This window comes from Micromys minutus, assembly GCF_963924665.1.
Source record: "Micromys minutus genome assembly, chromosome: 12".
In the NCBI taxonomy this organism is placed as follows: Eukaryota; Metazoa; Chordata; class Mammalia; order Rodentia; family Muridae; genus Micromys; species Micromys minutus.
In genome coordinates this window covers 13,861,609-13,888,421 of record NC_137981.1, presented here as the reverse complement: position 1 = coordinate 13,888,421, position 26,813 = coordinate 13,861,609, and the positions used below count along the sequence as shown (strand labels likewise).

Below are 26,813 nucleotides of genomic sequence, written 5' to 3'. Positions count from 1 at the left end.
CTGGTCAATCAGTCACTCCTTAAGCATTTTCTTTCTCCCCTCCGCTCAGATTCCAGGAGATTCCTCAGGACACCAAACTCCCACCCTGGGTGAAGTTTTGATTCAAATAAAAGGTTGGGGAGGACATGGGGGCAATGGTCTGACTGAAATTTGTGTATCTCAGAGGAGAGAGCAACTCTGAGAGAGAACAGCCCTTCATATGTAAACAATCTAGAGAGGGGGGAGGGATTGAGGTGGAAAGAAAACCAGGAAGACCAGAGACAGGTCCAGAATAAATGAGACCATCTCAAAGAATAGTGGGAAAGGAGAAGCAAGAGACAAAAAGAAAGGGGCCTAGGAGAAAGGAAAGAGGGGGAAACACAAGTAGGTGGAGGAGGAGAGAAGAGAAGGCAGGTCAAAGGTCAGAGTGGGTGCAAGAGGCAGGCAACCAAAGCCCGCAGGAAGCCAGGATGTTGCCTCAGGTGAGGAGCTGGGAGAACAGGAACGCCAGGCTGAGGTCCAGCAAGGCCACGGCTCCCACCACCAGAGGGTTGGCAGCTCCCTAAAGAGATGGAGGGTAACATGGATTCAGTCCTGGAAGGCAAGTGTAGGTCCCACCTCCCTGCTCTGGCTTTACTGGCAAAGCCAAAGGGTCCCAGACACCTCCCCACACAGTAAGGGGAAGAGCACACCCTCATTTCAGACTGTGAAGGACCTCACTTCTATGCAGGGCCCTGCCCTCATACTCTGAAGATAGAAGGCACTGCCTCCACCCACCCACCACCACCACCACCGCTCTCTCCATCCCTCAGCATATCATGTGGGCAAGGCAGAAGGTGCCTGGCCTTAGCAGCAGACATTGGCAGCAGCAGCCAGTACTGCAGTAAGGCAGAGGGAGGAAGGGGTGAGGGAGGATGTGGTTGCTAGGAGATGGGAGAAGGTCTGAAATCCAATCAGAGCAGAGAGTTCTGGAGAAACTCTCCACCTCTCTCAATTTTCTGTCTGCACCCCCCCCCCAGGAGAGGGAGGGAGAGGGAGGGCTGGGAGGAACAATTTTTTTTTCCCTATTTCTGGGCACCAAAGAGAGAAAGTATGGAGGTGGGGGTGGGGGTGGAGCAGGAAACTGGGGTTGGAAATGATATGGAAGGAGAGCAGGAAAAAGTGCTCTGATTCTACCATTAATTATTAGTTTGTAACTAGGGACAGGTTACTTAAGTGCTCGAGGTCTATTTCCTCTGTCCTCTGGGAGGACTGGACTCCAAGGTTCATTTGAACTGGAAAGTTGTCTTTTTTTTTTTTTTTTTTTTTTTTTTTTAATCAAGTGGGATATGGTCCAACACTTTCTGCCTGGTACAGGCAGAAAGGAATCTGGGTAGAAATGGAAGCCCCTCGGGGGATTGTACTCAAGTCTGGAGGTATGGGAGGCAGGGCTTTGAAAAGAAGAGGGCACAGGGGTGGGGTGGGGGTGGGACTCACCGGCTGGGCAGGCCTCTCAGTGGCAGCAGGCTCTTCAAACTCTTCTGTCAGGCACCCAGCATCAGGGCCCCTTGAAGACAGGCCCCTCAAAACTGGAGTGGTGACAGGCTCAGACTCTGAGCCTCCTGGGGCCCTCATCTGGGGCAAGGACTCTTCATCTTCCCCTTCCTCCTCTCGAAGACTTCCTGAGCTGTCACTGCAGCCTCCAAGAAGTGGGGAACCATCTCTTGGTCCTGGACCCTGCATCCCAGCCTCATCCTCAGCCTCATAGCCAGCTAGTTCCTCTGCCTGCTCACCAGGACCCCCCCACTCCTCGGGCCAAGCTTTAGGGCTGGAGAAGGGGCCCCAGTTCCCTCCAGGAGGCAGTGGGCTCCGGCAGGCAGGGGCTCGCCAAGGTTGGTGGGAAGAGGCTGGGCTGCTGGGCAGTTCCGGAGAGCCCTCTGAGGGGGTCAGTCCATTCTCGTAAACCCCAGGGCTGTCCTCATCCAAAGGCTCTGTGTCAGAACCTCCTGAATCCTGTCTGGGTCTGCGGCCTGGGCAGGAACAGCTAGAAATCAGTGGGAGCAAGGAGCCAGAGGCTGCAGCTCTAAGATTAGCACTGTCCAGGGTTCTGGATACCTGCAGGCTCATAGCTTGTCATTATCAGACCTCAAACCTTCCATGATCCTTGCCTCACATCCCTTGGTCCCACCTCCAAGACACCCTTCCACGCCCTTGTTTTTTTTTTCCCCACTCTCCAGATCTCCATGCCCCCAACCCCACCCCATGAGCCTCTCCAGTTCCCCAGGAACTCTCCCTTCCCACAGGATGCCCACACCTCACCTGGGGCCTCTAACATGGGTTGTAGATCTTGGGCTATCAGCTTGGCCATCCGCGCCGCCTCCACAGCCTTCTCTGCGATGCTGCTGGCTGCCACTGCTTTTAGGAGGGCGTCTGCTGCCCTGTTGGGTCCCAGGAACAGGGACTTGGCCGACCTTCCCCCACGTGAATTTATTCATGCTCTGATGTGCCAGCCCCTTACCCAGTCCCCGGTACCTCACATGTGACTGGTTTGAGCTACCTCTGCAGTCCTCATCCTGATGCACAAAGCCAGCTGTTGTCATCCTTCAGTGGGCCAGGGCTGGTTTCTTCACTTAGTTCAGGGCTGTAGTCTGTCACCACCCCCCCCCCTGCTCTCACACTGTTCTACTCTCCTGTCCTGTAGTAACACTTCTTCCAGCTGCAGGGCCAGCTCCCCTCACAGCTCTGCATTCCATTGCTGACCTGCTTCTGTTTATCGAGCCTTTGTTTTCTTGGCAACTCCCTGGCAGACCTGTAGCTGCTTTAGCACTCCGACCAACCCCTCCTGCCCACTGGGGGATGTAAGGCACTGTCCAGTACGTTATCCTGCTCCAACAGCACCCCCACCACCATCTCCTTCAACCACCCCTTCCTCTTTGTCTCCCATTCTCCACTGCAAGCTCTCTTTATTTAATTCCACTTAGACCAGTCTAGATTCCCTGACAGTTAACGTTTTCATCTGGCTTTTGTTTGGCTTCTTCTGTTATCACGTTCTTCTCCTCTGTTCCTGTCACTGCCTCCCAACTCCAGCAGGTCTCTGAGATCTACAAGTGTAGACCAGATCAGCTTCAAACTCGCTATGCAGCCAAGACTCCTTTCGCCTCCATTTCTCAAGTGTTGGGACTAATGGCATGAGCCCATGTCTGGCTTAGAGTTGGAATAATAAAGAGGCTCCCCTCTCTCCATTTGAATCCCTTCCCTACCACTGTACACCTTGACACCCAGTGCACACATAACTTCTCACGTGTTACACCTGTGTAAGGGCTCAGCCTGTCTCCTGTGCCCCGCTTGTTCACCTAGCCTGCTCCACATGCTCAGCTCACTTTAAAGGATGCTCAGTCCTTGCTTTGTTACTGTCTCTCAGGTCTCTTTTTCAGATGCTTGCTCAACCCTCCCTCCCAGGTGGTTTAGAATCATCCTGTTGCTTTTATAATCCTGACTGAAACCAGGCACACAGGAGCAGAAAGGATCAGATGCATTTGCTCTGGGTCTGACTGGATTAAGACTCATGACTCCTTTTGGTCCATTTAAGAAAGGCATTTTGTATCTGGTGGTTGGTGAGATCCACTACAATTTTTGGTGAACTTCCTATTGTGTACCTTGGGCAGCCTCCTTCTTTCATAGCTGATGGGTTAAGTGCTTTAGAGCTTACTTGAAGGTACATCAAATAACCAGGTCGTATTCGGGGGTTTTATAATGTTTATGACTAACCCGCACCTGGAACTGAGCCGGGTTCTGAACAGATCTGAGCTTCACTCTTGGGTTGCACCGAGTTCTGTTGATGGCCACAAAACTCCATGGCTTTAAACATGGAGGGTGTGGACTATTAAGTCAAAGCAGTCTGTGCTCAGGCATCAGGCCACACTCAAGCTACCTGGTGGATGCACCTGCTGCTGAGGCTGTTGTTTCCATGGTAACCAGCAGCCAATCAGGGTTGCCAGGCCTGTTGCTGGGGAGACCAGCTAGCCTCTTCTTACTGCCTGATCTTCTAGTTAGTGAGATCAGTTTTTTCCTGCACATACCTCCACCCTATCTAGCCCAAAACGTCCCATGATGCTCTGACTTCCCTCTGGCCTGGCTTAAGGCCTAGATTTTAGGATCCACACAGCCAGACACAACTGCAGATGGACATTCTCTGGCCTAGTCATCTACTCAGGATTTGGCATGGCCATACATAATCATATTCCCACATATGCACATATACAACAATTTGCCCATTATGCAAGTTCTTTGATTCATATCTGGGCCTATCCTGATGTACTCTCAACCCTCATTACCTCATTAAAAAAACAATACATAAAAATTCAAACGTATGTGAACTCCATAAAGCAAGGGTCTTTGACTCTCATTCCAAATGAATTTTGGTTATTTTTAGATCCAGGCTACCTCATTCATAGAACTATTAAGCACCGAAAACAAGGTTGCTCTCACCCAGAAACGATATACTGTAAGTGAAAGCTACACACATCATTTTAAAGACTCCAGAAGAAGTGTAAATAACATTGTTGGTTGTAAGTATACAATTTTAGAAATATGGCTTAAATAAAAATATAATATTAAAATTCATTTTACTTGTTTCTTAAAAAATATTTTACCCCTGATATGGAGTTTCTTTGTGTAGCCCTGGCTGCCCTGAAACTCTTCCTGTAGACCAGGTTGGCCTCGAACTCAAGAGATCTGCTTGCTTATATTTTTACTGCTTTAGCTAACACGGCAGTGGTGCATGGAAATGTAATCTTATTTTACCACAAGACAAGGCTTCTTTAGAGGCAAGACTCCTCCCTTCAGATCTCAGTGAAAGGAGCCAGAGCAGGCAAAGTGGGTAGAGAATAGATTTTAACGGAAAAAAACTAGATCCTCAAAAACTAGAAATAGATTTCAGCCAAGGCTGAGATAAAGTCAAGCAGGAAACTAGCGAGGAAAGGTCTATAGTGTTTTGTCCAGGATGGATGCTCCCAGCCTGCGGCCTGAGGGCTGGATGAATTGAGCAAGAAGACCAGGGAAACCACGAGGTGTCCGGGCTTGTACAAACCAGCGTTCCCTGTGCCAGCTACGTGCCATCGATTCTATGGACCCACACCACACAACAGACTGCGGCACATTCTTACTACTCCCCACCCAACACTTAGCCACCCACAGTTACACCCCCATCCACCTATATAGCTCAATTCTAAACACCCCAAATCTTAGAGCTACAACTGCCTGGACACAGGCCTGCTCAAGTTTCCCCAGCAGGCTGTAGAGCTTGGGTCTTGGTTCTCTCTTAAGTGTGGTACCCAGAGGAGCCTCTCCTCTCAACCCAAGTTGGATCTGTGCACCAGATGCCCACCTGGCAGCAGCAACTTCCTGGCTCTGGCGGGCAGCACTCACAGCTCGACGGGCACCTTCGACAGCCCTGTCCACTTTCTCCTTGACTTTGCCCCGTCTAAGGGCCAGAGGCAGGAGGCTGCGGACACGTCCCCCGTGTACCAGCCGGTTGCGCTTGTACTTGCCCTCCTCACGGGAGCCGTCGGGCCGGGTGGTGCGCCCGTATCCGTGCCGTCGGTTGCCCAGCCACTCGCCTTCATAGCGCAGCCCATTGGATCTCTGGCTCACTCCATAGCCACTGCGCCGGTCCGCACACCACTCACCGGCGTACACCTCGGTGGCCGAGCCCTCGATGAGGGCAGGTGGCGCTGGGATAGGGGGCCCGCTGGCCTCGGAGCCTAGGGGTCCTGTACTGCCCACTTCGCTGCTCACCTCGCTGCGTAGAGATCCCCTCTTGCTGCCCAGGGAGCTGCGGCGCCCACCAACCCGGAGCCCGCTGAGTAGCAGTGAACGGCGGAAGAATCCACCGGCTGCTGGGGCGCGCTTACGGGAAGACGCCCCGTCCGCGTCCCCTGGCCCCGCCAGCACGAAGCCGCCTCTGGAGCCGGAGGCGGGACTGCCTCCTTCATCTCCTGGTAGGGGTAGGGGTGGAGGCGGCGTCGGGGGGTCGCTGTGGCCGGAGTCCAGGGAGGTGCGGCGGGGTGAGCGCAGAAGCGCTGCCTGGTGGTAGGGGACACTCTGGCGCACCCCGTAGCCGTGGCGTTTTCCCGCTTGCCACTGGCCTTGGTAAGTGCCTGTGGGTATACAGGAGTGAGAGTCAGAACATTTCAGTGGGCTCCCAAACCCACTAACTCGTAGCCCCAAAGCCCTTGGAAGCTCCAGTATTCCCGTGCCTCACACCGTTCCCCAGCCAGGGACCCCAGCAGTGGTAAGCAGTGAGTGTGGCGGTCTGGGAGGGAACAGGCCAGGCTTTGTTGGAAGGTGTGGAAGAACAGACGAAGACAGGTAGAGCCGCATAAAACACGTGGATTTTGGCAATGTCAGCGGACTGGGGAAAGGCAGAGAAGCGGGCAGGCTGGAGTATATGAAGGACAGGTGGCTCAGAGGCTGTGATGCTCAAGCTGACAGGTGGCAGTGTGTAAAAAAGGCACGTGACAGGCGAGCAGGCCTGCAGGCTACAAGCTGGCTTGAAGATTATAGGTTAAGTGGAGAGGGGTCAGGCAGGTGGAAAGGGCAGGTGGGAGGGGCAGCAGGGTTGGAATGAAGGAGAAACAGGTAGAAAAACTGTCAAATGAGTTTGTTATGGAGTATGGTGGGGGTGGGAGAGGCAGGAAGATGGAGGCTGGGGTCCTGGGCTGGGGGGATGGTGTGAGGGACGGACGGGAATACTGGAAACAGAAGGCTGGTGCATCGCACGCATATGGCTGGGGAAGGAGGATGGAGGATGGGAATAGCAGGGCGTGGAAGGCGGAAGGCTGGGGAAGCACACGCGCCCCAGGCCGGCGGGAGGCGCACGCGGACGGGCAGGCAGTAGTGGGCCGGGCCCCGCACCTCCATCGGAGTAGGTCTCGGTGCCATAGCCGTCCTGGAAGCCGTCCTTCCAGAGCCCGGCGTAGCGCAGGCCGGACACGCTCTCCCACACGCCGCTGCGCCCCTTCAACCCGCCCAGCCACTCGCCGCGGTAGGTCCAGCGGCTCTTGCGCTCCACGCCCAGCCCTTCGCGCTTGCCCTGCTGCCAGTGGCCCTGGTAACTGTGTCCGCCGGGCCCGGAGAAGACACCCAGTGACTCGAAGCCGTGAGCCCAGCAGCCGCTGTACTCTCCCTGGGCGCCGGGCCCGGTGCACACGCCGTAGCCATGTGCCCGCCCCGCCTCCCAGCCCCCCACGTAGCAGCCCCCGTCGTCAAAGTCGAACTTGCCCCCGGGGGACATGCATGTAGTTGGCGCGGCCTCAGCCCCCCGGCAGCTCAGCGCATCCTGGGGCTGGAGAGCCGGCTGGGGGCCTGGGGGCCGGGCGAGGCCTGGGGGCGGGGGCAGTTAGACCGGGGCTGGGCGGTGGCGCCCCAGCGCGGGCAGGCAGGGCCGGACCCTCATCCTGAGTGGCTGCGGAGAAAGAAGGGTGCAAGTGGCGAGCGAGGCAAGTGGAAAGCGAGGTTCCCTTCTTTGCCTGCCGCTCCCCTGCCGGTAGCTTTAGGGCATCAGCACCGCCCTCCAGCCCTCCTCCCATCCCCCCTAGGCAGCATCCTTTAGCAGCTCCTAAGCGGTGAGGGCAAGGGGGCTTTCCCATCCCTCCCAACTTGTAGAGGGCGCCTCTCGGGACTTGGGGTCCCAGCCCTGATCCCGAGTCCTACTTCTCCAACCCAGAACCCCAGAATGTGGAGTGTGGATGGCAGTTAGAGGTGGGGGACCTGGGAGGGGCCAGGGTAGGGTCTTCCGACACCTGCTTTCCTGGCGATTTGGACCCCTCTGCCTTGATTCTTTGGCATCGCTAGCAAACCGGGGTGCGGGGGAGGCAGGGGGCAAAAATGTAGCTGGAAAACCGGTCCCAGGTGGGCCGATGGTAGAATGGGGATGTTGGGGGTGGGGTGGGGGATGAGGGTAGGGATGGGCAGACTGGCGAAAGGGAGGGGACAGGTTACTCACCATGTGAGCTGGGGCTCAGGCTGCCTCCCGGGCGCAGTTTCCATGGCAGGGTCCTTCCACTCACACCTCACCCGGACGAGCCAAGCCCCCTTCCCTTCCGGAAAGACTGCTACAACCCAGAGAAGGAAGTGGGGGAGCTATGGGAGAGTCCCCTCTCCTCTGTTGAAAGTGCAGGCTAGTGTGGGGGGTGAGGCAGTGGCTGGGTGGAGGAAAATAAGTGTAGGGGGGAAAATCTGCCTTGAACGGAGGCAGCAAAGAGAAGCTGGGAGCTGGATGGGGAAGAGGAGGGGGCTATCAAGAGGGGGTGTTTTTATTTTTTTTTTCTTCTTATGGTTGGGAGAGGGGAAAAAAAATCAAAATTCCAATTCCATCCCAGCATAAATCAATGTTTGCTCCAAACCCAGCATCAAGGGGGAGGCTGGGCCAGGCAGATTTAAAGGGGCAGAGAGGAGCGGAGAGGAGAGGGTGGGGAGAAAGTCAGTGGCAGTGGGGGTGGCGAGAGGATGCTCAGGCGGAAAAAATGGGGGCTCGCTACCCTTGAGGTGAGGGAGAAGGCAGGCGGAGAGGAGAATGGGAGGCTCAGAGACCCCCACGGTGGAAAGAAACCTGGTATGCAGGCAGGGAGTGGAGTGAGGCGGAGGGGAGGGGAGATGAGCTAGGGGGAGGAGTCTTAAGATGGGGAGGTAGGGGGAGGCCAGAGCCAGGCGGGGGAGGAGAGATGCTGGGGAGACCGGGAGTGCGAGAGGAATACAAAGAATGAGGTGCAAGGGTGAGAGCTAAGGCAGGGGGAGATACACCCGGCATGGGAGATGGCAAGGGAGACCCATTCCAGGGCTCATGAAAGACAGCTAGGAAGAGAAGCCAAGGGAGGACAAAAGGATGGGAACAGAAACAGATAGGGAGCCCAAGAGAGCGAAATAAGGGTTGCGACGAGAGGGAGACAGCTCTGCAGAGAAAGGGCAGGCATTAGAATAGAAATCCAGGCAGGAAGAGCCCACGTTGAGACAGGAGGTCCGGAAGTGGTGTTTATGGGGACCCTGGGGAGAGGGATGAACCTGCCGGCTGCTTGGCCTGAAGCCAGGAAGCTTTTGAGCTTGGGTACCCTCTGCGCATTCAGTTCAAACTGTACCACTAGACAGCGCCCACCCTCTTACGGTGTTAGAGGTAGCTTGAAATGGGGCCCTGTCTGGAGGCCCCACTAAGCTAATGCACACTATATACTGCTGCTGTCAGTAAGTGTTTTTCTATGATGGGCCCTCTGAAGGGAGTGTTGGTATGTCCATAAAGGGACTCAAGTTTGAGGAGGCCACCAAGATCTTAGTGCTCTGGAGTCTCCTCTTTTGCAACAGAAAAGCAAATTACACAAGTTTGCTTGAGCAGGCTTTTGCTGTGACCCCTTAAGCCCATCACCCTCTTTCCCTGTCCACTCACCAGAGAGACAGCACAAGTGGACACGGGTATTGACCTGCTGCATTCCCTCCTGTCTCAGCTTCCTCAGGCCTGTCCCTAAGCATTCAAGGGAAAGAGTATGCTCAATTGCTGTTATTTTCCCACGGAACCTAGTCCCTGCTGCCCATGGCTCGGCCCCATACCCAATTTAAAGAGATACAAAGCCAGGAAGGGGAAGTCATTCCCCAAGGGCACACAGCAGAGTCGGCAGATCTAGAAGTGGAACACTAGACTTCAGGTTTCTATTTTTCTTGGTGTTGGGAATTAAATTGTGGCTCTTGGATAAAGCATGAACTCTATCACTGGACTCTTGGTATCTTTTGAGCCCTTCAATTCCTCCCCAGATGTCTGTGCTTGGGAGCATCCCCTAAAGTCAGGGTTACATTGGGTACTTTGATAAAATAGAGTATGAAGGTTGAAATAAACAGGGATTTCTCTTACACACATATACACACAGGCATGCACACTACACACTATATATGCATATATATGTATGTATATATATAGTGGTGAGAGAGAGTTGAGACAGCTTTTGTCTCCGCTGTGTACTCCAAGCTTATTGGCCAGTTCCTCCAGTGGTCTCTCCTGCCTCGACCTCCCATCTTCCCTTAGGAGTGCCAGGCTGAGATGTGAACTGCTGTTTTTGGTTTTCTACCTGGGATCTGTGGATTGAACTCAAGCTGTTGGCTTGTGTGGCAAGCTGCCGAGCCGTATCCCTAAAACACATCGTGTTTTTCTAGAAGTTTCTCCAGGCCAGAGACAACTCTTTATTTATTTATTTTTGGAACAGGGTGTCATTGTGTTCCCAGGCTCCTCCTTCATCCTCTTGAGTGCTGGGCTTACAGGAAATGCCACCATAAAACCTCACCGAGCAGGGAACCACATATTTAAAGCTCTTTTGAGTACAGAACAAGGTACAGTCAGGTACTGGGGATGTGTGGCTTAGTGCTTAGCGGTAGAGCATGTGTCTAGGATGTGCAAGGCCCTGAGTTCAAACTCCTGCACCAAAACCAGCCACCACTACCAAAAAATCCCAGAGTCCATTCGGGGGCCATCTGACACATGATAGTTGGTTCATTCGTTCATTCATTTCTCATTAAAAATCTACTTCTTTACTGGTGAAGTTCTGAGAAAATCTTGTAATGTACAGGACACAAAGTCCCAATGTACAGGACAGCTAGCCTTTTGGCCTGTCCCTAATGGTTGCTACAGTCATCTCAATAGGGATACTTGCTCTATCTATCTATCTATCTATCTATCTATCTATCTATCTGTTTTTTTTTTTTAAGAGTGAACCGGTTTGTTTTGTCATAATTTACAAATGTAAAAAGTGTCACGGAGACAGGAGCTGGTGTTAACTGGAGCCAGGTTCTGTGCTTGGCACTCCATCTGCATTAGCTCATCCAGTCTCCACACCAACTGTAACTGAGCAGCCTAGGCTGGGAGCCAGAACTGGCCTTCCTGAGCAGATAAAGCTGAGCACAGTACCTGATGTTTCTGACGGTAGCTGGCCTGTCTCTACGATGGGAACGTGGCGGCTTAGCAAGGGCTGAAGTGACCATGTGAACAGCATATGTGATAATGTATGAAGACAAACCATTTAGTATAGTGTTCTCCAGGCACATTTAAAATGTCCAGCAAATGGTGTTCAGTTTCATCATCTGGATCTAGAAGTTATTTAACATGCTAATATGTAACAACCCTTAGAAATTCATAGATGTCAGACTCCCAAGTTAGTACGTGTGTTTCTCATTGTTAAGATAAAAGTACCCAACACAAGGAGCTTAGTGGAAGAAGGGTCTCCTTTGCTTCACAGTCTTGAGGGTCAAATCCATCCCAGTGGGGAAGTTGTGCCAGCAGGAGCATCAGGAGAATGATGACCACTCTCTGGATTAGCTGGGGACCAGAGGACAGAGTGCTCAGGTTGTTTTCACTATTGTCCCTCTAAGATGCATGCCTGTGGCAGGGGTGCCACCCATATCTCCAGAAAGAGCCTCATAGACACACCCTGAGGGGTGTTTCCATAGAGATTCTAAATCCTGTCAAGTTGATAAAAATTCCCCAGGCTTTAACAAATGCATTTGGAGAAAGTAAGACAGCTGTTGTAGACTTCTAAAAGTCAAGCACAATATCAAGAAGGAAATAAAGAATCCCTGTAGTCTCCTGTGTAATAAACACCTTAGTAGATTTTCTTTTTCAATTCCATTTATTTTTATTTTATGAGTGCTGAATTGAGTCTACGCACCAGGTACATGTAGTGCCCAAGATAGCCAGAAGAGGGCAAGGTATGCTTAGGAACTGGAGTTATGGCTGGGTGCTGGGAATTGAACCCAGATCTTGTGGAAGAGCAGCCAGGGCCCTTAACTGCTGAGCTATCTCTCCAGCCCCCTTTAGTGCATTTTCATATAATTCTTCTCTATCGCCTTTATTTAACAGCTTGTTAACTTATACTTAACTTTTACTTAAGCTCGTATCATATTTGTTTTCTTGACTTTATATAATAAACATTTTTCCTATCATTAACATATTATTGAATCTTGAATGGCTGCACAATATTTAATTGTCTGGGTTCACTAAAGCTTGCTGAGCTGATCTAGCACAGCATTTTTTAATCCTATTTGCTTCTTTCTTTTTTTTGTGTTTTTTTTCTTTCTTTTCAAATGAAGATCTAGGCACTTAATGAATGCCTTCAGCTTTTTCCCCCTTTCCTTTCCTTATCTTTTTTTAAAGAAAGATTTCTTTCTTTATTTTATTTATATGAGTACATTGTTATGGTCTTCAAACAGACCAGAAGAGGGCATCAGATCCCATTACATATGGTTGTGAGCCACCATGGGGTTTCTGGGAATTGAACTCAGGACCTCTGGAAGAGCAGTCAGTGCTCTTGACTGCTGAGCCATCTCTCCAGCCTTTTTTATGGTCTTTCAAGAATGGGTCTCATTATGTAACCCCTGGTTGGCCTGGAGCTCACTATGTAGCCCAGGCTGTCCTGGAACTGACTATATAGACCAGGCTAGCCTCAAACTCATAGAGATCTGCCTGCTTCTGCCTCCTGAGTGCTAGGATCAAAGTTCTTCGCCACCATATCTGGCTCCTTATTAATTTTTAATAGCAGAAATGTAGAAACATGAGCTAGATGGGGTGGCGCACATCTTCAGTCCCATTGTTCTGAGGCAGAGGCAGGTGGATCTCTGTGAGTTCAAAGCCAGCCTGGTCTACAAGGTAAGTTCCAGGACAGCCAGGGCTACATAGAGTAAACAACTAACATCAGCAAAATCTGAAAGACCCACCGCCACCAAAACAGGCACCAAAACAGGTGCCAAAACAGGTGCCAAAACAGGCACCAAAACAGGCACCAAAACAGGTGCCAAAACAGACACACACACCCGAAGCTAATGTCTGTGGAGAAATCTTTCCATTGCTGACATTGAAAAAAAAAAAAACATTTCCATGAAAATTTCAAAAGTAAACGCATTAATTATTGTATGTATGTAAATGCATCTGCCACAAACTCATGTGAAGGTTAGAGGATGACTTTGTGGGGCTGGTTTTGTCTTTCCACAGTAGATTTGGGGCTCATATGGAAATCTTTAGGGCTTGTAAGGTGAACATTTTTACCCGCTGAGGCTCCTTACAGGCCCTGCCACAAAAATTTCGAACACAAGCCAGGAACAAAATGAGTGAATTTCCATGTACCCCTTACTGTGTACCTCCTTACCCAAGAGGATTAACACCTACTCTAGTAAGCGGTGCCTCTTGTGTAATTTTGTTTTCTCCTCTCTGATGTCGAGTTTTGGAATACTTTGCACTAGTCTATTTTTTGTTATTTTGAGGCAAGTTTTCCACCTGTGTGGCTCCTGCTGCCCTTGGCTAGTGTTCCACCTGCCTCAGCTTCCTGAACAATGAGGTGCATGTGAACCACCAGGCCCTACTTCGAAATAGAATGTTTTTTCCCTTGTAACTGGAGACCCAAGCCCAAAGCATGTACAAGCCAGCTCCGGCCTGAAGACACATTCTTAACTGTATAATTACTGGATTTTGCGTTAGAAATGCCTTTTTAAAAAAGATGTTGGCTTTATTTTGCCGGGGACATTGCTAGAAAGGGTGTGTGAATTTTTGCTCTCAGCAATTGTGCAAGAGAAAGCTGGTTCATTCGTATTGCACTCTGGCTTTTATTGGCCATTCTTCATAACATGTGTGCATGTACATTTATTTACCTGCTTGGGACCCCTTCTCCTTCCCCTATTCCTCTCCCCCCCTTTTTTTTTGATTGCCAGGCTTCTACTGAGAAGGCATCTGATAGTCACAGCAGAGCAGATCCTCCTGAAGAGGTCACAGGAAACACATCAGTTTTAGGAACCCAAGCTGGGGTTAGGGCCATTTTTTCCCAGCTGTTCTAGAAGCAGGTAGCTATGGCTCCTGGCTCAGGGAGGAGCTTGGAAGTCTCCTGCCTCATCTAAAGGGTAGCCACCAGGGGTCAGGATGGGGCTAGAGATCCTGATGCTGGGAGAGGGTAGGAATGGCTGACAGCCAGACACTGCATTTCCTCCGTTTGGCCACTGCTGGCTGGTGGTACAGCTAAAGCCCCAGAGCATGGTTCCAGAACACTCTCCAAAGTGTCCTTCTCTGCTTGGTTGCACCAGCGTTTGTCAGATTAACGAAAAGGGAGCTAGACGTGCTGGACTCCGAGAAGCCCACGTGCATGCTCTGGTGTGTGTCCGTCTTCTTCTAACCCTCACATTAAAAATCTGTCTTAAGGTATCTTTAATAAAACCCGGCTCTCTTTAACGGGCTGGCAGAAACCACACGGACAGCCAAGAGAACCGAATTTACTTCGTTTCTTTCCAGCCTTGAGCTGAGGGAGTTCAGGATGGGTCCTGTGAACTGTGAGCCTTTTCAATCTCTGTGAACTGTGCTGTGGGTGCATAGAAATATATGGGGGGGGGGAATAATAGCTTTTATGAGATTCATGCCTCAGGCAGCCCAGGATTTTCTCCTATGTTCCTCGTTCCTAAGCCTCTTCATTTCCTTTTTGTAATTGTAAAGAGAATAAGGGGGTTGGCAATTGGTGTGTGTGTGGGGGGGGGCAAGCTAAGGGGCTGGACTTTTCACAGGGGAGCTAAGAAAGAGCCTGGATTTTCCCTGGGATGTGGTGCAGAAAGGGAGGAACATTCAGTGAGGGGCTAGGATGGATTTGGAGACTTATCCATGTGAGAACCAGGGCAAATTAAGTGGCTGGTGTGGGTACTGGAGGATTAGGGAAAGGCAGATCCCAGGCTAAGTTGGCCCCTGTGCCTTTGACTCCCGAGTGCTGGGCAAAATGCCAGAGGTAGCAACCAGCAAGACCACTTACTGCCAGAGTAGTATTTTATTTTATTTATTTTTTAGATTTATTTATTTATTTATTATATGTAAGTACACTGCTGCTGTCTTCAGACACACCAGAAGAGGGCATCAGATCCCATTACAGATGGTTGTGAGCCACTATGTGGTTGCTGGGAATTGAAGTCAGGAACCTTTGGAAGAGCAGTCTTAACATCTCTCCAGCCCCAGGGTAGTGCTTTAAATCTTGCTCCACTGTAACTCTATCTAAGCCTTTCACCCTGGGCAAGTATGGCTGGGAGGTGGCCTTGGTTGGCAGAATACAAGTTGCTCTGTAGCAGAAAGAGGATCTGGGGCCCTTGAGAGTCTGAAGGGTAAGTTAGGGTTCAGCATACGAGAAACAAAGAGAAAATTTCCAAACATGCCAAATCCCAGTAGGAGGGTTTAATTTCATTTCATGATAGTGGTTTGTATTTGAACATGAAGGTAAGCAAAAGAAGATTCAGTAAAATTTGATCATTACTCAAGTCTGCTTAGCAGCTGGAAGGGGAGAAGGGGGCAGCCAGGAGAGGAACTGGAGTTAAAAACAGTTATACTGCTTGTTTTACCAGTCACACCAGTGAGATGACTGAGCTAGGAAACATGCTTACCATGTGAGCTTGTGTGCCCAGAACCAATAGAAAGGCTGAAGGACTGAATTGCTGTTACAAACGTGTCCTGTGATCTCCACACATACACCACCACATACACACCCCACCCATATCATGTACACACGATTAAAAAAAAAAACAAGTTAAAAAACCTAGAAACTTCATTTATGCAGGTGTAAATATAGGAACCAGCTTCAGACCTTGGATTCTGGTTTCCGGCATTTCCTACGGCTGCACGGTTTCTCTATCGGCTTTCCCTGGGGGAAATTTTACCTTTTGCAGCAGTGACTGCTGCTCCTTGCAGAATTTTCTTGTTAAATAGAAAACAAGCAGGTGTTAAGACCGATTACCATCTTGTTGACTTGCAGATGAAAATATAAACCCCATGGTGGTGGTGGGGTGACATCTTCGAAGAAAAATGAGAACAACCGTTTGATGTGGTAGGCCAAGAATAAATGTAATACGGGGCGTGGTGATACATGCCTGTGATCTCAGCACTTAGGAAGTGGAGGCAGGAGGATCAGGAGGTCAAGGCCAGCCTCTACTACACAAGAGTTTAAGGACAGGGAGCTACAGAAGACCCTGTATCAAACCAACCCACCCACCCACCAACCAATCAACCCACCCACCAACCAATCAACCAACCAACCCACCCACCCACCAACCAAACCACCAACCCTAAACCAGGAGAGTTTATTTCTAGATGAGAAAACCTTTCCTTCTGTCCTAGGGGACAATAGAGACCTATTCTCCCTTTGCCTTGGTGTGATTCCTTTTTCCAGAGACAGCAATCACAGACTGTTCCCACTGTTTCCACACCAAGTCCTGTGCAAGGCTGCCCTTGGCCTGGATTTGTCTTTGAACAAAAGTAAGAATATTCACACTACAAGGTCAACTCTGTCCTCCCACTTTCGGGAGGAAATCTTTGCATGAGCACGTCAAGCTTCCACCCAGGTTTCCATCACCCATTGCTTGCCATCGGCGTTGGTGCTGGATACAAGTGGCAAACAAGAAAGCCGAGGTCAGTTTCACTCTTCACCGAGGACCGGGAAGCCAGAATCCTCTACTGTTCCATTTCAGGGGAGATACAAGAAGGCTTCACATTTGGCAGCTCTTGCTTCACACAGCTGCCAGCTCCGTGGGTGAGACGGGGCTTCTGGTAGGGCATAGATGTCTACTGCCAAGAGAAGGTTTACCTGGTGTCTTCACATCAATACTGTGTGTGCCAAAGATTCATGATCCCTGACAAGTTCCTATGAGGCTGCTGTTGCTAGAACAGTGACCAAGCGCTGAGTCATGTCCACAGAGGAGTGTCTTTGTCATTATGGCCTGTGATTAAACCACCACACACACAGCCATATTGTGGATTTGCCTATGGAGATTTCCTAACACCTTGCGTTTGGTGGCAGCCAGTTTATCTATTGGCTGTAATCCCACCCTTAGCTTTCTTGTTGCCAACACAGACATGGGTTATTTGTAACCAGCTAGTCTTAGTACTTGGCTGTAGCAGCTTTACAGGAAAGATGCTCTTTCACCCAGTCAGAGAGGTCTTCCTGAGGACATTGCTGTATTTTCTCCGCAGCTTTGGATTCTGGGAGCTACCCTGGTCCTAAGCACCAGCTATGAAGAAACCACAAAGGTACTTCATGAGTGTGATTCATGGGACTGCTGGCCTTTCTGGGATCTAATACAGTCTAATAGAGTCTGTGTCACATACTACTCGGATACATCTCCAGGTCCCACCTTCATGTTCTACCCCAGTGGTTCCCAACCTTCCTTTTATTTTTTATTATTTATTTTTTTTAAGATTTATCTTTACACATAAGTACACTGTAGCTGTCTTCAGACACACCAGAAGAGGGCATCAGATCTCATTACAGATGGTTGTGAGCCACCTGTGGTTGTTGGAAATTGAACTCAAGACCTCTGGAAGAGCAGTCAGTGCTCTTAACCACTGAGCCATCTCTCCAGCCCCGGTTACCAACCTTCCTAATGCTGCGACCCTTTGATGCAGTTCTTCATGTTGTGGTGACCCCAGCCATAATGTTTTTTTTTGTTGTTATGTCATAACTGTAATTGTGTTACTGTTATACAGTGTAGTATAAAGATCTGGTCTTAGGTCACCCTATAAAATGGTTGTATGACCCTAAGGGGTCGCGACCCACTGGTTGAGAACCACCTGTCTAGCCCACGTATTGACTGAGACGCTGATGCTCAGCCCGTCCTCTCATTGGCCAGACTTCTGTTTCACTGACCTCCTGCACACTCTGGCGTTTTGCCAGCTCTCTTTCTGCATGGGTAATATCCTGCCTATGCTGAACCGGAGCTCTTCTGATTATGTACAGAATGACCTTGGATATTTATCCCTTTGGGGTTACGTATCTAAAATCTCCATCCTAATCTTGGGGATGAGCTTCTTTTCAACTGCCATGGAATCGATCTCCTTGCTGGCAAACTTGAGGAAAAAGAGAACGCGGTAACTTACACTGCATTAATGTTTTGTGATGCCAGTACCCTCAGACCAAAAATCTCAGGACTAGGTCGAGGAGATTGTGTGGCCCTGTTTTCTAGTGGGCAGCAAACATGGCAATCGTGTGAAGGCTGTGATCTTTGCTCCGAATGCGGCAGTGTTGTGCTGAGTGGGGCCCTCACGGTGAAAGGGCACCGTTTCATCTTTAATAAATTCAGCATTAGATTAAGCACATTCGAAGGCCAAGTGACTCAATTCTATTTCTGGCTTTTAGGCATCGATGACAGTGGTGACCTCAGACTGTGGACAGGCAGGATTGTTTGGGAGTTGGAGACAGTGAAAGGATCCTTATCATGTCCCTGGAAGACTACTGGGTGACTCTGTTAATTACCATTATTGGCACTTTTACGATGAAAACTTTTCCTTTATTTCTGTTTTATGTGTATGGATGTTTTGCCTGCATGTATATCTGTATACCATCTGTTTGTGGAGCCCAGAAGAAGGTAATGGGGTCCCTGGCACTGACAGTTGTCAGCTGTGAGATGCCATGTGAGTGCTGGGAACCAAACCTTGGTCCTCTGGAAAAGCAGCTAGTGCTCTTCAGTTGAGCCAGTTTCCCAGCCTCATTGTTAGCAATTTTGAGATAGGATTTTGTGAAGCCAAAGTTGCCTTCATACTCAATCTATTGCTAAGGGTGACTTAGAATTTCTGAGCTTCCTGCCCTCCCTGCCCAAGTGCTGGGAGTACATTGCTATCATATATGGTGCCAGGGATTGAACCTATGGTTTTGTGTTGCAGCTGTAGTCTGCCAATGGAGCCACTCACTCAGTCCTTACCCCACCTCTCCCGACTACTTTAGAAGAACTTCTGGGGCTCTTAGCCCCATCTACTTACTGTGGGAATGAACACCATTCCCAGCAATCAGACGGTCGACATTCCAGATAATGTCGAAATCACTCTGAAGGGTGCACAGTCATTGTGAAGGGCCCCAGGGGAACTCTGCGGAGGGACTTCAATCACATCAATGTAGAGCTGAGTCTTTTTGGGAAGAAAAAGAAGAGGCTCCGTGTTGACAAATGGTGGGGTAACAGAAAGGAGCTGGCCACTGTCAGAACCATCTGCAATCATGTTCAGAACACGATCAAGGGTGTTACACTGGGCTTCCGTTACAAGGTGAGGTCTGTGTATGCTCACTTCCCTATCAACACAGTTATTCAGGAGAATGGGTCTTTGGTTGAAATCCGAAATTTCTTGGTTGAAAAATACATCCACAGGGTTCAGATGAGGACAGGTGTTGCTTGTTCGGTCTCTCAAGCCCAGAAGGATGAGTTAATTCTTGAAGGAAATGATATTGAACTTGTTTCCAACTCAGCAGCTCTGATTCAGCAAGCCATGGCAGTTAAAAACAAGGACATCAGAAAGTTTTTGGATGGCATCTATGTGTCTGAGAAGGGAACCGTGCAGCAGGCTGAAGAGGGAGACCTCAGTTTCCTAGCTCCAGAAACAAGACCCTGATCACAAGTATAATTTGGGGATAATAAAAAATCTAGATATTTAAAAAAAAAAAAAAAGAAAAAAAAAAAAAAAGAACTTCTGGCAGAGTTCACCTTGATGCCAACATACACACCCTCTGGTCCTTGTCCTCAGTGCATTTCGACTCCTGGGATTTTTTTAAAAAAAGATTTGTTTGTTTGTTTATTTAATGTGAGTACACCATAGCTATTTTCAGACACACCAGAAAAGGGAATCAGGTCCCATTACAGATGGTTGTGAGTCACCATGTGGTTGCTGGGAATCGAACTCTGGAAGAGCACTCAGTGCTCTTAACCGCTGAGCCATCTCTCAAGCCTGACTCCTGGCCTTTTGTCACTGTGAGCTTACACTTGAGCCCTCCAGTTTTGTTACATCTTCTTCAGTTTCTGCATCTCCCAGGTGGATGCGTGGTCCAGCTGCTGCTGGGGAGTTGCCTGGATACAATGTTTCCTGTGTCTATGTGCTTCAGCCCCACCCTTCACCACCGAAAAATGGGACCCAAACAAATGCTACCAATGATGGATAAAATCTTAAAGGCTGTAGCGTGAGCCCTCAGGCTGTGGCCTCCTTCCCAGGCCCCGCTGAAAGGCCAGAGTCTAGGTGCTAGCTGCCTACACAGGCAGGGAGAAGGGATCTGAGGAATAGTTTCTTAAACTGGACTCCAACACGAGGAATGTGAAGGGAAAGAAATATTGGCGGGAGCTGGAAAAAGAGACTCAGATATATCCAGGTAGAGACATGTCTCTCACAGTAGAATACTTAGACCCTGGAAGCCAATCTGGACCAGAATCTACCTCTCCTGTGACATCACTCATGCTAACTACATTCTAATATCATGTGGCAGTTAGGAGGTGGCTACCAATGAAGACCTGGGGCACCTGAAACACAGGAAGCAAGAAAGACCTTGTACGTTGTTAGCCAGCAATCAGCTTCATGTTCTAGCTGTCCTCTATAAACACAGCTTTGGTATTAGGCCTGATTGTAACTACAGGTTCCTCACAAGCCTCTAGGCCCCCTCACAAGTTATAGGGCATTCTTTCCAGGATGTGGGAGAAAGCTTTCTGTACACACACACACACACACACACACACACACACACACACACACACCCCAAAATTTCCACTGTGTGAGGAAACTCAAAAGCTTGGTAATCTTGCAACTTTGTACTGTAGGTATCTGACACAAACTGGGATACTGACTTGGTGCCATCAGGTTCCTGACTATGTGTTGGGCAGCTGGAGGAAGTTGAGGCAGCTGGTCCATTGCATCCAGCACCAGGAAGCAGAGGGAGATGATGTTAGCACTCTTTCTCATGTGGTCCAAGATTCAGGGCATGAACCAGTGGTGGATTCTCTTACTTCAGTGAACCTAATCGAGGCAATTTCTTACAGACATGCCCAGAGGCTGGCCTTATCTAAATAACCCCTCACAGGTGTGTGTGTGTATGTGTGTGTGTGTGTGTGTGTGTGTGTGTGTGAAGGCATGTCTCCTAAGTCCAGAGCCTCCTGACCTGATGTTGGTGCTGGGAATTGAACTTATATTTTGTAGAGGAATAATGGACTCCCTTAACTGTTGAAGTCATCTTTGGACTCACATTTTTTTTAAAGATTTATTTATTATATATAAGTATACTGTAGCTGTCTTCAGACATACCAGAAGAGGGCATTAGATCCCATTACAAATGGCTGTGAACCACTGAACTATCTCTCCAGCCCTGGACTCGTATCTTAGCCAACCAATCAATACACTGTTAGCAACTCTGCTGTCCTTTTTATTTTTATTCTTTGAGAATTTCAAGCATGTAAATAATAAAATGTGATCACATCCAGGCTATCCCCTCATAACCACCAAACGCCCCTTCAAATCTAATGCCCCCTTTCCCCTCCTCATCTTTCACTTTGTTTCCTCAACAGCTTTTTCTACAATCCAGTAGCTCTATTAGAGCTGCACATGTGTGCATGGGTGTGGGGCCATCTGCCGAACATAGGAGACCTGCCAGTGGGAAGAATACCGATCCTCCTACCTCTGCAGCCTCCGCAGAACCACCAGTAGTTGTCCACTGCCAATCACCCCTCAGTAAGGGATGGAACCTAGAATTTTGGCTGGTTTGATCTTGTGCAAGTAACCAGAGCTTCTGTGTGATCATCAGGGCAAGAATGAGTCCAGAAGACAGCATCTGATGGCACCCCTTCCCAGCTTCTAGACCTTACGATTTCTGTCTCTTCCATATTCTTTCTGTTTCTTTCCCAAGTCTTAGGGAGGGGGTGATTGAAAAAGATGTCCCAGTGAGGATAAAGCACTTACACTATTATTCTTAGCACTTTGAACAGTTTTCAGAATCTGCATTGCTGTCCACTGGGAGGGAAAACGCTTCTCTGACCAAAGTTGACAGCAGTCCAGATCTGAGTAGGAGCACACATATTTAACAGGCAAGTCAACAATATAATCACTTAACAGAATAACAATGGCAAGTTTACCCTAGAGCCCGTGGCTTCTTCAGCCATGGGCTTTTGACCAGAATAACAGTATTAGGCACAGAACTTTCACCTATGAAGAATCCATAGACAATGCAGAGCTAATTACTGTGGGCAAGGGTAGAGAGGACAATCCTGGGGGAGGGGCTGTATCTACCTCTAAAGGAAAGAAGATGACTTCTCAGGCAAAATCAACCTCCAGCCTCCTCAGGGGCATCCCACACACCTGCATCTCAAGGCACAAGATCAGAACCCTTTTCCAATTGTCTTTCTCTTTAATTTCCTGTCCTCTGAGGCAGGGATTTAAGCTTGTGTTGTATGTCAACCAATCACATAATGAGAATTTGTGTTTGGTTTTGGGCAACTTAAACCCTAAGGCTGCTGGAGAGAAGATTCTCTCTCAGGATACACTTAGAAGTCTTTACATAGGCTGTGCATATCTGGAGCTGGGGAATCTCATCTTTGAGACTTTTTTTTTTTCTTTGCTACTTTAAAGATGCTAGAATTAATTAGCAAGTATCATTATCTACTTACTCTTCTAGAGATGTTGAAAAGTTTTCTATAGAGAGTCATAGATTCCTTGAATCTAACAAGAAATGAATATCAAATGCACTCATCTCGTATAATTTGTTTTTTTAAAATACAGATTTATTTTATGTGTATATGTGAGTGTCTTCTTGCATGTATACACACCACTTATATGTCTGCTGCCTGAGTTGACCAGGAGAGGGCAATAGACCCCCTGGAGCTAGAGTTACAGGAAGTTATGAACTGCCATGCTGGTGTTGGAAACTGAGCCTGGGTCTTTAGTAAGAGCAGTGATCACTCTTAACCACTGAGCCATTTCTTCAGCCCATCTTGCATGATCATTTAAACAGGTCACGGTATCCACTAGAGGAGTCTTTAGCTTAGTCAAATTGGTACCACAATCTAAATTGGTAGGAATATCTAGAAGGGTTGAATCAATGTAATGAATATATATTGTAAAAGATGATCTTTAAAAGTTTGACCTACAGACATGTTCAACCTCTGTGGCCTATAGACGACAGGGGCCCCAGGATAGCTATATAGCTTTGAATGCAGACTAAGAAAGTATTGTAACCTTGGGACATTGTGAGATTCTTCTCCCACTTCTTCCCCCTCCTCTTACTTTTCTTCTCTGTCTCCCTTTTCTTCTCCTCCTCCTTCTTCCTCCTTCTGGCTTTTTGAGACAGTGTTCCACCATGTAACCTTGGATGTCCTGAAACTCAGTCTGTACATCAAGTTGGCCTCAAACTCAGTGATCCCCCTGCCTCTGCCTTCCAAGTGCTGGTACTAAAGGTGTGCACCACTATTGCCTTGCCCTGCTCTTTTTTTGTGGGGTTAAAAAAGCCTCAATTATGCAGTTTTTTTAATGTGAACTTTGTATTTGACAGTTTTGTACAATAATGTCAATAGGTTAGACATGTGTAGACTTGGAAGGGTAACCCCAAAATGTTCATCTTCATGCTGAGGAGGCCGAGAAGTTCAGTCTATGAGACTGTATGGCCTTAGAAGTTTCAACATGACATCTGAGAGATTTACTACGAAAACTTGAGAGATTCCCAGAAGAACCACCCAAAGGCTAGAGAAGTGGAGTTCTGATGTCAGAGACGGTGGCATCAACATCCTGACAACTAACACATTCCTCAGCAGGAAGTATAAGGAGGCAGTACTGTCTTTGCCTTGGACCTCTTTCTATTTGAGATGCTAGAAGATGCTGCCTACTCTGACAGATGATCTGTCCTCACAGACCCTCTCAGATCCATTTCTTTCAAAACCGTGCATGCTTACAACCAAGATTAACCATTACAATCACCATCCTCCCCATGACACAGGCTAGAAACCAGCCTTGGGCTAGCACCTGATTCATTTTCTCTCTTCGGTATCAAAGCAACTGTCACTTATCGACACTGTAGGTGCAGCCTGATCATGGGTGCTAGCGCATACATGTTTCTTTCCCTTTTATCCCATGTGAGGCTGCCAGATTCATCCCCTAAGCCACTGCTCAGTGCTCCTCTGGGCTCCTATTGCTTACGATTAGCTAGGTATCGAATGATATCCATATAGTCCTAGGGACTACAATTTGCCTTTCCAACCATTCTTCTTTTCCCCCCTGTACTCTTCTAGTTTCCACCCACTTTATTGTTCTTGCAGGTTTGTGTATATTGTTTGTGCTCCCTCTGTCAGGAGCGCCTATAGTACTTACAGGGTAAGATTTGGGTTGGTTCTCCCTATTTCCTTATTGATTTCTCCTGGGAGCATCTGTCCCATTAAGCACTGTGCCAGCTAGTTATATGACAACTTGACACAAGCTAGAGTTATCTGAAAGGAGGGAGCCTCAATTGAAAAAATGCCTTCCTAAGATTGGGCTATAAGAATGTCCAGAGGGAATTTTCTAAATTAGCAGTTGACAGAGGAGGGTCCAGTCCATTGTGGATAGTCCTGGGTTCTATACAAAAGCAGGCTAAGCAAACTATGAGGAGCAAGCCAGTAGGCAGCACTCCTCCATGACCTCTGCATCAGCTCCTGACTCCAGGTTCCTGCTTCTTTGGAGTTCCTGTTATGGCTTCCTTCAAGGATGGACTGTACTGTGGAAGTGTGAGCCAAATAAAACCTTTCCTCCCCAGATTGGCTTTGGTTGTGGAGTTTCATCACAGCAATAGATACCCTAAGACAATCACTTGTACATGAAATTTTGTCTAAGCTTCCTATAACCCAACTCAAGATACAGATGGAACAGAGACCTGAATGGAACAGTGGGAGTGTTGTGGTAAATGTTTTAAAAAACGGAAATCCTTTATCCAGCTCTAGGGTCGGCACCCATGTGGCCACATGGTACTACTGTGTGGTTTCTCTAACTTAGCAGTTCCATACAGCCTCTAAGAACTCTGGAGCGGTTCACTTCACCACCCCTGCATGTTGTTTTCACTCATTTTCTTTTACTGCCCAGTATAAACATGACTCGACAATCATTAGCTTATCAAACAGGTTTATATGTTAAATTCTCAACCCACAAACCCTCTACACAATAACCTTACAAAGATTGTAAATTGCCCATCTAGATAAGATAAATAGACCCATAGAAACCCTTACAAATAATCATAACAACCTTATCAATCTAGAGATTCTCAGAAACATCCATGTCTGCTTCCATCTTGCTTCTTCTGTGAATCTCCTGCCTACTCTCCTGTTTTCCTCGACTTTTTCCTCGCCTACCTCTCTACTGTCCAATCATGCATCGCCTTGACATCAACCTACATGGAAGGCCTCTTGTGATGATGCTTTCATTATTCTAAATGCAGAATGTCGGATTATAGTTCTCCATCCTCAGTATGTGCTGCCCTCTTCAGGTCAGAGAGGAAGCACCACACACATTCCAGCCAGCTCAAGGAAGATAAAGAAAGGACAGGCCGGTCTGCACATGATATGCATGTCTTTCAAAAATTATTTTATTTACATTCCAAATGTTGTCCCCTCTCAGTACCCCCTCCTGGTCACTCCCCTCAGACTTGTTTATCTCATCGCCCCCTTTGCCTCTGAGAGGGTGCCCTCTCCCAAATCACACCCAGAGCATTCCTCTTCCCAGGGGCACCAGATCTCTACTTAAGTAGGTGCATCCTCTCCCACTGAGGCCAGACCAGGCAGTCCTCTGCTACATATGTGCCAGGGGCCTCGGATTAACCCATGTATGCTCTTGGCTGTTGGCTCAGTCTCTGGGAGCTCCCAGGGGTCCAGGTTAGTTGACACTGTTAGTCTTCCTATAGGGTTGCCATTCCCTTCAGCTCCTTCAATTCTTCTCCTAACTCTCCCATAGAAATTCCCAACCTCAGTCCAATGGTTGGCTGTAAGTATCTGCATCTGTCTCAGACAGCTGCTGGTAGAGCCTCTCAGAGGACAGCCATGCTAGGCTCCTGTCTGCAAGCACAACATAGCATCAGTAACAGTGTCAGAGTTCAGTGCCTGCCCATGGGATGGATACCAAATTGGTCCAGTCTCTGGATGGCTTTTTTTCTTCAGTCTCTGTTCCATGCCTTTAATCCCAGCATTGGAGAAGAGAAGCAGGTGGATCTCTGTGAGTTCGAGGTCATCTTGGTCTACAGATCCAGTTTTAGGAAAGTCAGAGTTATATAGTGAAAGCCTGTTTCAAAACAAAACAAAACAAAACAAAATAAAATAAAAACAAAGGGTATGTTTTTCCTATTTAAAAACACTCCTTGATTCTCCATATTTTATCCAGAAATTGGCTATATGGCCATTCCTAGTTGCAAGGAAGGCTGGGAAATAAAAGTTTAATTTTGGTTGGTGAACTACAAAGCTAAAATTAGAAGAAAAGGAGAAGATGGAGCAGATATTAGGGGACACCTATAAGTCTTGGCTATATCCTCCTCCTTCTTAGCTCTGCCCAGATCTTTAAAACTCAGTGCAAATGGTGCTTTCTGCTCAGACTCTTCCTAGACCTCACAGCTAAAAGTCACCAGGTCCTGGGAGAGGAGCCCATAGCTCCCCAGGCAATGAAGGTTTTTCTGTTTCATCTTAATCATCTTTGTAGTGACAATTTTGGCATTATAGCTTCTTATAAAACACTGCAATGTTATAAGAATATGTTTTCCTTTTAATCTCAGGTGTGGGATGTGGGGTTGCTTCAGATTATTCAAAGCAGCTGACTATGATTTGCTTCATGCTCTAGCAGGGGCATGATTTTTCCTGTGGCAGATAGTTTCTGCAGTTGTGTGACATTTGTAATGCTGGGGCCTTTTCAGAGGATATATAAATGCTAGGTCCTGGAGAGATGGGGTGGGTTGTTGGATAGTGGTTGGTTGGTGTTGGTCAAAGCTTGTTAAATAGTCATATGCAAAGAAGAAACAACAAGAAGAAATTAGATATCCTGGTGGTAAAGATCACACTTGCCCTAAGGAACTCAACACTTCCAA

At 48.3% G+C, this 26,813-nt stretch overlaps 1 protein-coding gene and 1 pseudogene across 2 annotated transcripts; one reads left to right on the top strand and one right to left on the bottom strand.

Annotated features, from left to right (window-relative positions):
• Positions 1-457: 457 nt before the first annotated feature.
• JPH4 (junctophilin 4) lies at positions 458-7,418 on the bottom strand (the record flags this gene model as incomplete). Its single annotated transcript, XM_080926623.1, has 5 exons — positions 6,874-7,418; positions 5,345-6,116; positions 2,278-2,396; positions 1,456-1,988; positions 458-541 (listed from the first exon to the last, which is right to left on the bottom strand). Exons 1-5 carry the CDS (start codon positions 7,250-7,252, stop codon positions 458-460), a joined length of 1,887 nt encoding a protein of 628 aa, XP_080782749.1. The 5' UTR covers positions 7,253-7,418.
• Positions 7,419-18,755: 11,337 nt separating this feature from the next.
• On the top strand, positions 18,756-19,369 carry LOC308428040 (large ribosomal subunit protein uL6-like; annotated as a pseudogene). Its single transcript has one exon. The product of its transcript is annotated as a large ribosomal subunit protein uL6-like (transcript).
• The last annotated feature ends 7,444 nt before the right edge of the window (positions 19,370-26,813 follow it).